General features: G+C 36.0%; 1 protein-coding gene across 1 annotated transcript in view; it reads left to right on the top strand.

Annotated features, from left to right (window-relative positions):
- MALRD1 (MAM and LDL receptor class A domain containing 1) overlaps window positions 1-14,944 on the top strand; it is a 580,486-nt gene that overhangs the window by 39,619 nt on the left and 525,923 nt on the right. Inside the window, exon 6 of the mRNA XM_024765840.1 lies at window positions 6,590-6,686. Within this exon, the coding sequence (XP_024621608.1) occupies window positions 6,590-6,686 (97 nt within the window). The remainder of the gene's footprint in view (window positions 1-6,589; window positions 6,687-14,944) is intronic.

Genomic DNA, 14,944 nt, shown 5'->3' with positions numbered 1-14,944 from the left:
GTTTGTAGATTTTTTGATGATGGCCATTCTGACTGGTGTGAGATGATACCTCATTGTAGTTTTGATTTGCATTTCTCTAATGATTAATGATGGTGAGCATCCTTTCATGTGTTTGTTGGCAGTCTGTATATCTTCTTTGGAGAAATGTCTATTTAGATCTTCCGCCCATTTTTGGACTGGATTGTTTTTTAGATATTGAGCTGCATGAGCTGCTTATATATTTTGGAGATTAATCCTTTGTCAGTTGCTTTGTTTGCAAATATTTTCTCCCATTCTGAGGGTTGTCTTTTTGTCTTGTTTATGGTTTCCTTTGCTGTGCAAAAGCTTTTACGTTTAATTAGGTCCCATTTGTTTATTTTTGTTTTTATTTCCTTTTCTCTAGGAGGTGGGTCAAGAAGGATCTTGCAGTGATTTATGTCATAGACTGGTCTATGTTTTCCTCTAAGAGTTTTCTAGTGTCTGGCCTTACATTTAGGTCTTTAATCCATTTTGAATTTATTTTTGTGTATGGTGTTAGGGAGTGTTCTAATTTCATTCTTTTACATGTAGCTGTCCAGTTTTCCCAGCACCAGTTATTAAAGAGGCTGCCTTTTCTCCATTTTATATTCTTGCCTCCTTTATCATGAATAAGGTGATCATATGTGCATGGGTTTACCTGTGGGCTTTCTATCCTGTTCCATTGATCTATATTTCTGTTTTTGTGCCAGTACCATACTGTCTTGATAACTGTAGCTGTGTAGCATAGTCTGAAGTCCAGGAGCCTGATTTTTCCAGCTCTGTTTTTCTTTCTCAAGATTTCTTTGGCTATTTGGGGTCTTTTGCGTTTCCATACAAATTTTAAGATATTTTGTCTTAGTTCCATGAAAAATGCCATTGGTAGTTTGATAGGGATTGCATTGAATTGGTAGATTGCTTTGGGTAGTATAGTCATTTTCACGCTGTTGATTCTTCCAGTCCAAGATCATGGTATATCTCTTCATCTTTAATTTCTTTCATCAGTGTCTTATAGTTTTCTGAATACTGGTATTTTGTCTCCTTAGGTAGGTTTATTCCTAAGTATTTTGTTCTTTTTATTGCAATGGTAAATGTGAGTGTTTCCTTAATTTCACTTTCAGATTTTTCATCATTAGTGTATAGGAAGGCAAGAGATTTCTGTGCATTAATTTTGCATCCTGCTACTTTACCAAATTCATTGAGTAGCTCTAGTAGTTTTCTGGTAGCATCTTTAGGATTTTCTATGTATAGTATCATGTCATTTGCAAACAGTGGCAGATTTACTTCTTTTCCTATTTGGATTCCTTTTATTTCTTTTTCTTCTCTGATTGCTGTGGCTAAAACTTCCAAAACTATGTTGAATAATAGTGGTGAGAGTGGACAACCTTGTCTTGTTCCTTATCTTAGAGGAAGTGCTTTGAGTTTTTCACCATTGACAATGAAGTTGGCTGTGGGTTTTTCATATATGGACTTTATTATGTTGAGGTAAGTTCCCTCTATAACTACTTTGGGTAAGGTTTTTATCATAAATGATTGTTGAATTTTGTTGAAAGCTTTTTTTCATCTGTTGAGATGATCATATGGTTTTTCTCCTTCAATTTGTTTATATGGTGTATCACATTGATTGATTTGCATATATTGAAGAATCCTTGCATTCCTGGGATAAACCCCACTTGATCATTGTGTATGATCCTTTTAATGTGTTGTTGGATTCTGTTTCATAGTATTTTGTTGAGAATTTTTGCGTCTATGTTCATGAGTGCTATTGGCCTGTAGTTTTCTTTCCTTGTGACATCATTCTTTCTTTTTGACATCTTTGTGACATCTTTGTTTTGGTATCAGGGTGATGGTGGCCTCATAGAATGAGTTGGGGCGTGTTCCTCCCTCTGCTGTATTTTGGAAGAGTTTGAGAAGAATAGGTGTAAGCTCTTCTCTAAATGTTTGATAGAATTCACCTGTGAAACCATCTGGTCTTGGGCTTTTTTTTGGTGGAAGATTTTGAATCATAGTTTCAATTTCAGTGTTTGTGATTGGTCTGTTTATATTTTCTGTTTCTTCCTGGTTCAGTCTCGGGAGGTTGTGCTTTTCTAAGAATTTGTCCATTTCCTCCAGGTTGTCCATTTTATTGGCATATTGTTGTAGTAATCTCTCATGATCCTTTGTATTTCTGCATTGTCAATTGTTGCTTCTCCTTTTTCATTTCTAATTCTATTGATTTGAGTCTTCTACCTTTTCTTCTTGATGAGTCTGGCTAATGGTTTATCAATTTTGTTTATCTTCTCAAAGAACCATCTTTTAGTTTTACTGATCTTTTCTATTGTTTCCTTCATTTCTTTTTCATTTATTTCTGATCTGTTCTTTATGATTACTTTTCTTCTGCTAACTTCGAGGTTTTTTTTTGTTCTTCTTTCTCTAATTGCTTTAGGTGTAAGTTTAGGTTGTTTATTCAAGATGTTTCTTGTTTCTTGAGGTAGGATTGTATTGCTGTAAAATTCGCTCTTAGAATTGTTTTTGCTGCATCCCATAGGTTTTGGATCATTGTGTTTTCATTGTCATTTGTCTGTAGGTATTTTTTGATTTTCTCTTTGATTTCTTCAGTGATCTCTTGGTTATTTAGTAGTGTATTGTTTAGCCTTCACGTGTTTGTATTTTTTTACAGATTTTTTCCTGTAATTGATATCAAGTCTCATAGTGTAGTGGTCGGAAAAGATACTTCATACGATTTCAATTTTCTTAAATTTACCAAGGCTTGACTTGGGAACTAAGATATGATCTGTCCCGGAGAATGTTCCATGAGCGCTTGAGTAGAAAGTGTATTCTGTTGTTTTTGGATGGAATGTCCTATAAATATCAATGAAGTCCATCTTGTTTAATGTATCATTTAAAGCTTGTGTTTCCTTATTTATTTTCATTTTAGATGATCTGTCCATTGGTGAAAGTGTGGTGTTAAAGTCCCCTACTACGATTGTGTTACTGTCGATTTCCACTTTTATAGCTGTTAGCATTTGCCTTATGTATGGAGGTGCTCCTATGTTGGGTGCATAAATATTTACAATTGTTATATCTTCTTCTTGGATTGATCCCTTGATCATTATGTGTGTGCTTCTTTGTCTCTTGTAATAGTCTTTATTTTAAAGTCTATTTTGTCTGATATGAGAATTGCTACTCCAGCTTTCTTCTGATTTCCATTTGCATGGAATATCTTTCTCCACTCCTCACTTTCAGTCTGTATGTGTCCTAGGTCTGAAGTAGGTCTCTTGTTGACCGCATATATACAGGTTTTGTTTTTGTATCCATTCAGCCAGTCTATGTCTTTTGGTTGGAGCATTTAATCCATTTACATTTAACATAGTTGTCAATATGTATGTTCCTATTACCATTTTCTTAATTATTTTGGGTTAGTTATTGTAGATCTTGTCCTTCTGTTGTGTTTCCTGCCTTGAGAAGTTCCTTTAGCATTTGTTGTAAAGCTGGTATGGTGGTGCTGAATTCTCTTAGCTTTTGCTTGTCATTAAGCTTTTGATTTCTCCATCGAATCTGAATGAGATCCTTGCTGGGTAGAGTAATCTTTGTTGTAGTTTTTTCCCTTTCATCACTTTAAATATGTCCTGCCACTCGCTTCTGGCTTGCAGAGTTTCTGCTGAAAGATCAGCTGTTAACCTTATGGGGATTCCCTTGTATGTTATTTGTTGCTTTTTCCTTGCTGCCTTTAATATTTTTTCTTTGTATTATTTTTTTGATAGTTTGATTAATATGTGTCTTGGTGTGTTTCTCCTTGGATTTATTCTGTATGGGACTCTGCACTTCCTGGACTTGATTGACTATTTTCTTACCCATATTAGGGAATTTTCAACTATAATCTCTTCAAATTTTTTTTCAGTCCATTTCTTTTTCTGTTCTTCTTCTTGAACCCCTTTAATTCGAATGTTGGTGCATTTAATGTTGTCCCAGAGGTCTCTGTGTCTCATGTTTATTTTTGCATTGGTGCAGGCCATACCTGACTTTTGTGATGTTGCCAAACTCCTAACTCCATTATCTGTGTTGTGATCTGCTTTTATTTTGCTACTTTGCTATTCTTTGTTTTTTTGGGCCATGCCCCGCAGCATGGGGGATCTTAGTTTCCTGACCAGGGATCAAACCCTTGCCCCCTGCAGTGGAAACACAGAGTCCTAACCACTGGACCACCAGGAAATTCCCTTTTCTTTTCTTTATTTCACCTAACACAGAAAAGTGGGGTGGGGATGTTTGGAAAACCTTGTTTGCCAAAGTTTTGGAGAAAACAAAGAATGTTAATCGCTTTTCTTAGAAACATAACTACCATATTACAAACATAGCTTCTGAATATAGGGCCTCTCTTTGTAGAAAATTATCATAGGGTTCCACTTTCTTTAACTCATTCAACCTATCCCTCTTTGCAGGATCCCAACCAAAATCCCTGGTAAATCTTTTTGTTAAATACGTTTAACTGGTGTATCTCATTGTGCCTGGTGGGTCTTCTGTTTCATAGCCACACAGGTCCATTGGTAATTTCCCTACAGTTAGAGAAATTGTTCTTTACCTAAGGAAGACGTTTCCTCTTTCTGGGCCAGTGGGCTCAAAAGGCAGCCGATTTTCAAACTAACATTTCTTCAGTTGAATCGAATAAATACATATTGCAAACTCTGGTGAGGAGAGGATTGAAGTTAAGAAGGTAATTTAAAATCTACTTCATTAGATCAGGTGTGAAGATATACAAGTGGCAACAGGGATGGAAAGGAGGGGGTGTTAATAGGTCCTGACTGATTGGACATGTGACTGGAGGAAAAAGTCATTCCAAAGGCCATTTTAGAGTTTTGAGCACTGAAGTTTTGAGCAGTCTTCTGAAGTTTTGAGTGTCAGGGGAGAGGTCCTAGCTGAGGAGAAAGAACGTTATGAATCAGAAGTGACTTCATGTCATCAGAGTGAGAATATCCAGCAGGCTATGGAGATGTGGGAGGAGCGCTCAAGAGAGAGGTTGACATTCCTGATGTAAATTTGTCATCAGCCTGGGTGACAGTTAAAGCCCTGAGGTTGAATGGGTTTTCAGGAAGGGTGTAGAGGAAAAAAGAAGAGACTGGTGATTAGTTAACACTTATTTCCACTTCTCTCTTTAAATGTGGCTGCTACAGGTATATGCTTAATTTGGCAAGAACTAGGGACTATATCTATGTGAGAAAGCTTTCAAGAAGAATAAAGTTAATCTGTAGAGAATAGATTTTTTTTATTGGTAAACACTATTTATCCAATAGCTTAAATATTTTAATAACTATGTTATAATAATAGCTAACACTAATGCCAACTATAGGCCAAGTGCAATTGTACATGTAATAACTCATTAATCCTTACATAAACCTTATCATATAGGTAATAACTTATTATTTTTATCAGTACCTTTTTACAAAGAAAACTGAGGCACAGAGATATTAAGTACCTTCTCCAAGGTCTTCTTGCTATGAAGTGGTGTGTCTGGGATCTGAATTCAAGGAGTCTGGTTCCAAATATACACTTTAGTCACTGTGCTATATTGGCCTCATATGAAACTACCCCTATGTAACAAAATTTGATAGACCTTTCCCAGCATGGTCCTGACTTATAATTAGTCACATGGTTATTCTGTTTTATGTGAAGAGGAGATGACTTTCTGAGGGCTATATATTGATGGCTTGCTGGACACATTATGGATGTTTCTTATATTTTTAATAGACTAGTAGATAGCGTCTGGTTCAAAAGAAATGTATTAGCACATTTTGTACAGAAACAAAAGAGAATGCAGCACAGAAAAATGCAGACCATCTGTTAAGCTAAGAAGCAGTGTGATGTTTTGGCATAATGTTTATATTATGAACAAGGCTGAGCAATGCACACAAGTTTAATGCATCCATGAACTAAGCCTCACACATCATTGGTATTCATTAGTGAAAGTGGGATAATACTTTCCACCAACACACCAATTTTCTATTGATTTAAGTAATTAGGATTACTTGATCTTTCCAAGTTTCTCAGATTCATTATACCAGAGTATTTCCTGGTGGAGACTGGGCTGGCTTCACATCACAATATAACATTCAGTCATTTTAACAATAAGTCACTGAACAATGATTTCCAGTCAGTGTCCCAAGCTGCGTCTAGATAATGGCAGAAAATGTGCAGGAGGATACCACAAGGACATCCAAGGCAGGACTGTGAGTAAAATTCAGAGAACCAGAGGTGGAAGTGAAGCACAGATGAAAAATGCCAAGAATCAAGGGTTCAAGATGGAGCATGGGTCCAAGAACTGGTAAATACTAAGAATGCATAGGAACCAAACTTAGGAGATGATATGGGGCAGAAACCTGGTGACTGTTGCTTCATTTCACAAACATGTTACCTAACCTACACATGTGGGATAGAGATGACTGTACATTTTCTTGTTCTTCAAAATGTACGTTTAGATCTCTTTCCACTTGGAATTGGCATGTTCACCCAAGTGTTTCTAGGAAGTGACATGTTTCTTATTTGTAGGCTCTGTGCTGTAAGACTGTCAGGTAATCATGTTCCTTGCTCTTTGTTTTTGCTTTGTTTCATTTTTCTTATCTAGGTTGTTTTTGAAGGCCAGATGATTTCAACTCATCAACAGGATGAAGTCATAGCTATTGATGATATATCCTTCAGCTCGGGCTGCTTGCCTGCAAATGGTAAGAACTTTTCCTTATTTTGATCCTTATTGTATAATAAATGCAGTGCAGTTTAACTATTGTATAATGACTTTGATCTGCTCTTTATTTTTACTTAATGCTTTAGAGTGAGCTATTTCCCATTGTTCTAATACACTGTGTAACAATGACTAGATTTATGCTAGAGGTGAAGGCAGGGTATTTTTCACTGCTGAGGCTATGAAGAGCTGAAAGGTGTAATTTAGTCTCAGATTTGGAACCTTGTAGCCATGTTTACACTGTTTAGTTAAATCTTACCCAGCGAACTCTATGCCTTCTAGGAGATCGGGAGAAAACTGGCCTCCATAGACTTGAAATTATCTTCTTGGAGAATCAATTTGACTATGCCACTGAAAGACACAAATGGAGAAATCTATTAATTATAATCTATTTTCTATTTAGACTGAAACAACTAGATCAATAAACAACACAGATCTAAAAAGTCATCCATAGCGGTCCCTTGATTATATTAACTGTATAATATTCAATTCACCAGTCACATTGTTCTCAGTAGAAATGTTCAATGTTTAAAATATAAATTGGTAATGATAAAATTAACTTAGTCTAATAAGCAATAACTATACATATTCAGATATATGTTATAGATATTTGACAGATATTTTTCCTTTTGAAATTTTATTATGATACAGGAGAATAAAGATAGCTATTTTGTAGAGAGGATTCCCAGTTCTAATTTTGTACAAAGATATGGTAGTCGTGGTAAAAAATATTCCAGTAACAGAAAAGATGGATTGGTCTACCTAAGAGAAATCAAGGAAACTTGATAAAGGGTGTTTGTATTGCGCTTTGATGTTTAAAAAGCACTCCTGCTGTTATGATAAGAGCTTACAGGTATGTGTCTTTTGCCACTCAGACCAAGATAAGGTTTTACAGGAGCTGATGACAGCACCTTCTAAACACTGGAACACATAAAGGTCTCTTTCATCTTTGTACTGTCAGTTCTCAGTATATGTTAGTAAGAAATCATGATAGGATAAATTGAAACATAGGTAAATTGAAATGGAGAACTTTAAAGGAACAGACTATAACCTCCACCCATTCCTAGAAGTAAATAATTTAAATATAAACATCAGTGCCTTTTCACTAAAAGAAGATAATATTTATTAGATTTATCAGAAGAGAATCAATATACCAGTGTAGAATACATTGTTAACTCCAGACAAAGTATGATCTGCCATTCAAATGTCCCCTAATAATTCCTCTTCTCTTACTGTGCATGGTTGTTCCTGAGGCCAGAGCACAGCCTGCTTATGCTTGAGTTTTAATGAGACACCTAGTCCCTGACCCTGATCACTTCAGCAGGGTCTTTATATATTCTCAGTTGTATAGATGCTGCAGAAATTGAGGTCTGCCAAGCAAAATGATCCCTAATAGTTCTATTTATTGCCCAGTCTGGCTGATCACCCTCAAAGGAGAATAAAGCAGTGAAATCAGCTATTGGCTGGACTTTCTGAACCATCAGGAAGTTAGGAACTGGCTGTTGCCCTTGAAACTTTGTTTACATTACAGATTTACACAGGAGAATGCTTGGGTTGTGCTTGGGACTTGAGATTGCTTGTAATAGGACTCTGCTATCATTTCAGACATGAACTTACTCTTCATCTTTGGCTCTGGGAACCAAAGCCATTTCCCTAATTACCTATGATCCATACACTAGGACAGAGGCTGGTGTAGATGGGCTATAATAATTATTCAGAAGACGAATGCCAGATTTTTAGTAAGCACTTAAAAGAACTCCTTAAAATCACTATAGAATTTTTTAAAAAAATGCCATAGTAGTGGGAGTGAGAGCATCAGAAAGTTGGACATTCAAGGAAAAGTTGTGGTCACATAGAAAAATATTGGAGTCTACAATTTCTAAGAATAGTTCTAGATAGTGTTATCACCGTATTATTTTGAGTTGGTGTAGAAATAAAGTTTACTGAAGATGAGACATGATCTTTAAAGCTAAATTATTGGGCAGGCCTTTTACATGGATGTTGAAGTTATACAAGGTTACAAGGAAAGGGCCTAGAGAAGAAGACTTTGAAATCCAAGACTGAAGTCTTTAGTGAATATGGACATCAGATCTCCTGCATGGATGACACAGGGCTATAAGTTGGATGTCATGGGCCAAGATGTTTTTACAACATGGAAGAATGAATCATTGTATACAAGCAACATTGGGGATTTAGAAGGATGACAATTTTAGTTTTAGGTCTTTTGTTTTATGGGGCGTTGGAAAAGAAGGTCTCCCCTTGGGAAAGCTACAAAGGAAGTGGTCTCTCATTGGGGAAAGCCAGGACTCAGGTAAGGTCACAGAGTGTTCTTTGACTCTTTGAAGGTGAGAGTGCAGGGGTTTTGTTTTATGTTTTTCAAATAGAAGGAGGAAAACACAGCAGCGTGAGGATTAATAATGGAGAAAAAGGATAAAGCATTATGGGATAGGACTGGCACTTCGATGGACGTCTATTTTGCAAATGGTGAGAATGTGAGAGGTGGTAAAATTAAGTAGCATTAAATTTTCAAATGAGACTCTCCAGTCACGTTCAGGCACTATCATGATAGACTACACCTAGTTAACCATCAGAATCATATAGAAGAGTGATAGATTCTGGGATTCACTCCAGACCTGATAGATGGGAATCACTGAGGATGGAGCCTACATTTAAAGTAATGTTCTCAGGAAGTTTTTGTGAAATCAGGCAATCCTAGGTTTAAGAACAGAACTAACCTTTTGGGATCCACAAGACCTAGTCTCGTGTTGATTATTGCACTTGGCAGTGACTGCCGTGGAGCAGGGTTCTGGATGACTAGAGTCTGTGGTTTCAGTCTCATGCGGTCCTGATGGTGACAGTCAAAGTAGGGGAAGCAGGCAGAGGTAACCTAACATCTTCTGGACATTTCCGTCAGAAAATCCTACTCCAATGGACAATAGGGTTAGGTATGCATTTGGAAGCAAGAAAGCAGAAAAGATTGCTTAGATGACTTAATAGAGGATATAGACAGTCATGGCATAGGTTCTTCAACTCTGATCCTGCTAAATTCAAGGACTAAGGGATTTCCTTTGTATTTCTCTCATGTTTGTCATCTTATGCTCATAGAATAACCTCTCGCATTCAGGGCAGGAAGAAGGAAGGAATGGGAAGTGACATAGTTTCGGACATGTCATTCATTGGCTAGGTGATTTTCAGGCAGACAACCTTAGTTGCTAGGGAGGCTAAGAAAACTGAAGGTTTGGATTTGGCCTCTGTAATAAAGGCAGGCAAGGGGAACAGGTTTATAAGTCGAGGGCGCAAATATATTTGCTACAGAAATTCAACATCAGTATGTTTAGAATTACATTCCAATCTTCTTTCAAATCCTGTTCCTTCTCCTGCGTTCCCTGTTTTAGTTGTTGGCATCTATTTGGTCTCACTCAGGAGCCAAGGAGTCGCCCTTAAATCCTTCTTTCCTTTTCTCATCTCCACATTAATCTGGTTAAAAACGTTATTGAGGGAATGCCCTTATATTTCTCAAATTGTCTCCACTTATTTATCCATTATTATTTATCCAACTCTGATTTTGTTTGCCCCATTTTTTTCTCTTGGATTGTTAAAAATTCCGGTTTCAGTCTATTTCACCCCGCCGTTCACTACTCCCTGCTATCCACCAGATTGTACTTTCTAACATCCAAATGTGACCAATCTCTATTTTGTTTAAATCCATCAGTAAGTCTCATTGCCTTCAGAATGGAATTGAAATTTTTTGTCATGACATAAACTCACCATGATCTTGCTCTTAGGCACCAGCCCAACTTCTTCCTTCTTAATTTCCCCAAGAATTCCCATATTCTGGCCAAAAAGAACTACCTGTGAATCCAGCAACACAGTGTTATCTCATTCTTGGGTATCTTTTCAAACCTTGCTCCCTTTTCTTATTTCATGAAAAAAATTTTTGGCCTGTTCTGCTACTAGATATCCTTCCAGACTGAGTCAATGTCTCTTTTCTGAGAAGCCTTCTCTTACAGAAAATCCCCCCCCCACTCCCACTCCCTGTACAAACACACACACACACACACACACACACACACACACAGTGTATTAATTTATCTCTACAACTAAATGCTGAGTTTCTTGAGGGCAAAGTTAGTAGTGTCTTACTCATTTGTGGATCCCGAGTGCAGAGCAAGTACTTAATAAGTAATTGATTGAATAAAGAATATGTGCAATTATCTAAACATCAAGTATTTGGGATTTTGTGTGAATTCTTCTTCTTTCCTCTAAGCTACAGCACCATTCTGTAAAAATCAGGTTTAAATAAAATATCATGGGAATATGCTTAAAGCAGTACTTACACTTATGCTAAGAAATATTATATTATTTTTAGGTTTTTGTTTTAGTATCAAAAATAAAGATATGTCTTCAAACTATAATGTGATTTTTTATCTGGGATGAATTAATCTGGGCCAAGCATTTGCCATATTTTAGTAGAAACATAGTGTTTTTGTCATTGTATAGCCGAAATATAGTACTTGGAAATGAATACCGCTTGGAAGTGAATGCTGTAATATGTCTTTTGGGGGTTATTGTGGTTATAAAAATGGTTCTAAGTTATATAGTTTTTCTGACAAGACTTCTTTATTTTCTTATTTCTTCAAACCAGTGTGCTTTCAAAAATTTGGTTTTTTTTTTTTGAGAGTAGGGAGCAATTCTATTACTGTGTTTTTATTTTCTATGTTCTGATGCTTTGATGTCTGGGGTCTTGCTGACCCTGGAGGGACTGTCTCTTCCAGGGTGAGCCAATTCCTAGAGACAGGAAAACAGCTCGCCTTACAGTGTATGTTTCAAATGCAAACCGACCAATCCAGAGCACCCACCCCAGCCACTTTAGGCTTTCACACTCTGGGTCACTATGTACCTGTCCTAATCACCCCAGGGTCAGTGCATGTTTTCTAAGACCACCATAAAAAAATACCACAGACTGGGTGGCTTAAGCAACAGAAATTCATTTTCTCATGATTCTGGAGGCTGGAAGTCCAAGATCAAGGTGTCACCAAGTTTGCTTTCTTTGGAGTCTTCTTTCCTTGCCTGTGGATGACTCTCTTCTCTCTGGATCTTCACAGTCTTCTCTCTGTGTGTGTCGATGTCCTAAATGCCTCTTCTTATAAGGGCACCAATCATATTGGATTAGAACCCACCAATATGACCTCATTTTACCTTAATTACCTCTGTATACCTCCAAATATGGTCACGTTCTGAGGTGCTGAGGGTTTGGACTTCAACATATGAATTGGGAGTGGCGGGTACAGTTCAGCCCATAAGAGCAAGGTACTAAACAACTAGGGACAACCCTGACTAAATAAATGAAATATTGATGGATTTGCAGATCATGGCTCTATGTTTGTCGAATCTCATGGAAATAAATACCCAAAAGTATAATTTTACTGTATATAATTTTAAAAAAAGAAATGGTAGCTTTTTACAATTGGAAAAATTCTGATGATGAGTAATCCACCATATAGATTATTAAGTGTAGTATTATCTTTAGGGAAGAAACGTAACTGATTATCTCTACTTACTCTTTACTATAGAAATACAGCTCTCTTTATAAAAGTGTTAGATATAGGTATTTTTGTGGTTTCTGAATATTTTCAAGATGAAAAATAAAACTAAATTCTTCTTATAATATTAAAGAAATCTTTTAGAGTATTCCCACACTTTCAAACAGTATCTTTCTAATTACTGCCCTTCCCAAGATATCAGTATTTGCTGTATATTTATTGAAAGGAAGACCTGTTTAGACTTTATCAAAGTCTAAAAAGACCCAGGTTTGTGACTGTGACTAAATAAGAATGTGCTTAATCACTGATTCTTAAATAACATTGCTTATTGAGCAAATTACTGTATATTTTTATAAAGATTGCATGTTAGGGCTCATAATCAAATATCATGAATATTCTGTGAATATTTTTAGGTTGGTTTGCCAGGACTTTGCCTTAGTCTCATTTATAAACATTCCAAATACACAAATTATTCCTTAATGAGAACCTGAATAATGCTTATATATTATCCAGTTAAATAAGCATTATTTAACTAGGTACCTTTTTTATCTTATTCTAGCTACCTTTTAAGATCTAATGACTATTCACTGAAATTCATTACTGTTTAAAGAAAACTGATAAAGAAATTGTCAAAAGCCCCTGGAGTCAAAAGTGGATGTCAGTTATAACTTTTGCTGCAATAGCCTCGAGGCTTGGACTTCATTGTCTTCCATCTGAGTTATGTGGCCAATTTCACGTAACCTGTTTGTACAAGATAAGATTTGAAGGATGGCAGGCTCTACACATGTGTCTTCATTGGTATAGAGACTTTGAAATTGTTGGCAAAGCTTCATCCTGCTGATTGTACATCATTGATGGAGAATTTTAAAATGCCAAACATAATTTTCTACTGCTGGATTGTGGTGCAATATAAAAATGAAAGAGAGAGGGTGTGGGGAGGGAGAGAAAATGAATATGAATATAAATATAGATGACATCTTTAAATAGCTTTGAGCTCTGAAATAGAATGCACTAAAATAAAAAGCTGTCCAGGAGATTAGCTGATTGACAACTTATTAACCCCCATCATATCATTGTTTTTGTGCTTGCAAATTCCGATTTGGGGGACTAAAGGTAGTAGAAGTGGTTGATATTGGTGGAAGATATTTAATAGCAACTGATACAAGCTGAATTTTAAATTCCATGCAATTTATAATTGACTATTTTGCTATTTTTGTTTACAGTACTTTTGTGGTTATTGTATAACTAGTGAAAAATTAAAGATAATATACAACATTTAATTGAACAATGGCAAACATTTAATTAGGCAGCTCCAGGGGCTGAAGATTTGTAGCTATTATACGAATCTACAAAAATTACAGTGTTAATTGTTTCATGGTAATAGTTATTGTGCAATCTTAGCTTCATTTATTGCCCACACTCCCTTAATTGCATACGTAGTTTTATTTTCAGTGGATCTTATGTTCAAGAAGCTTTGCATATTCATCATTTGTTAGCTTCCATTATGAGAAACCAGACTATGGATGTTATTCGTAAATCATTTTCACAACCAATCGCTTCAATTTTATTTCCAATACAAATGTGAACCATTTATATAGAGTCTGTGCTGTTGTAAAAGGTTTCATTGAATTGGTCTTAGGTCACTTATTCATTCATTCATTAAACAAGTATATATTGAACATCTATGTTATGTCAAGAATTTTTCTAGACGTGAGGGAGAGGCAGTGGAAAAACAAATGGTAATCCCTGAGTTTATGGAATTTATATTTTAGTCATAAAGAGAAGCTAAGCAAGTAAATAGAAAAATGTACTTTATGTCAAGTGGTGTTATGTGCTATGGGTACAATAAAGCAGAAAACTGAGATAAGGGTGCCACAGGCAAGGGGGAGATAAGTTTTAAATAGAGTGGTCAGGCATGGTCACATGAAGAACATATTTTCTGAGCAAAAAAAAAAAAAAGTTGAGAGCTCAAGCCATGTGTATATTGGAAGGAAGCCACGTGTCAAGGCGAAGGTCCTGAAGCAAGAATAAGCCTGGTTTGTAAGAGGAGGATCATGGAAAGGACTTTTGCATGCATTTCGTGTAGGATAGAAGCCCGTGTGATGATTTTGAGCAGAGGAGACATGATCTGACTTGCTGCTTGATATAGCTTTAATATGTTCTTCTTGTCCTTCTTTCTGTAAATGGATAGTTAAATTACAGGATTTGAGGTCAATCATTTTTCATTCCTAATGAAAACTTTTATAATTACTAATTTCCTTCTAAGTACTGTTTTAGCTATATGACACAAATTTTAGTAAGTTATGTTTTCATTCAGATCAAAATACTTGGTTATTTCAAAGTTTTATTTAAACGTGTGATATTTAATTACCGAATAAATGTGGATTTCCCAGATGTGTAGTTTAATTTTGTTTTAGTTTGAGGATATTGAAAGATAATAATGGGGCAAGGGCAGCGACAAGGAGGCAAAATAAGAAGTTTTAACTATAATCCAGAAAGAATGATGTTCCCTTAACTGAGAATTGGTAGTAGTAGTGAGTACCTCGATGTAGTGAGATTCCGGATGTGTTTTATAGATCAAGCAAAGATTTGCTGATGGATGGCATGTCTGATGAAAGTAAGAGGTGTATCATACATGACTCTACTCTTTTTACCTGAACTAGAAGGATGGAGTTGTCATGGACTGAGGTGAGAAAAA

The sequence above is a fragment of the Neophocaena asiaeorientalis genome, unplaced genomic scaffold (assembly GCF_003031525.2).
Source record: "Neophocaena asiaeorientalis asiaeorientalis breed wild unplaced genomic scaffold, Neophocaena_asiaeorientalis_V1.1 scaffold217, whole genome shotgun sequence".
Taxonomy (NCBI): Eukaryota; Metazoa; Chordata; class Mammalia; order Artiodactyla; family Phocoenidae; genus Neophocaena; species Neophocaena asiaeorientalis.
Note: the sequence above shows the minus strand (reverse complement) of the source record. Positions and strands in the feature narration are given on the sequence as shown.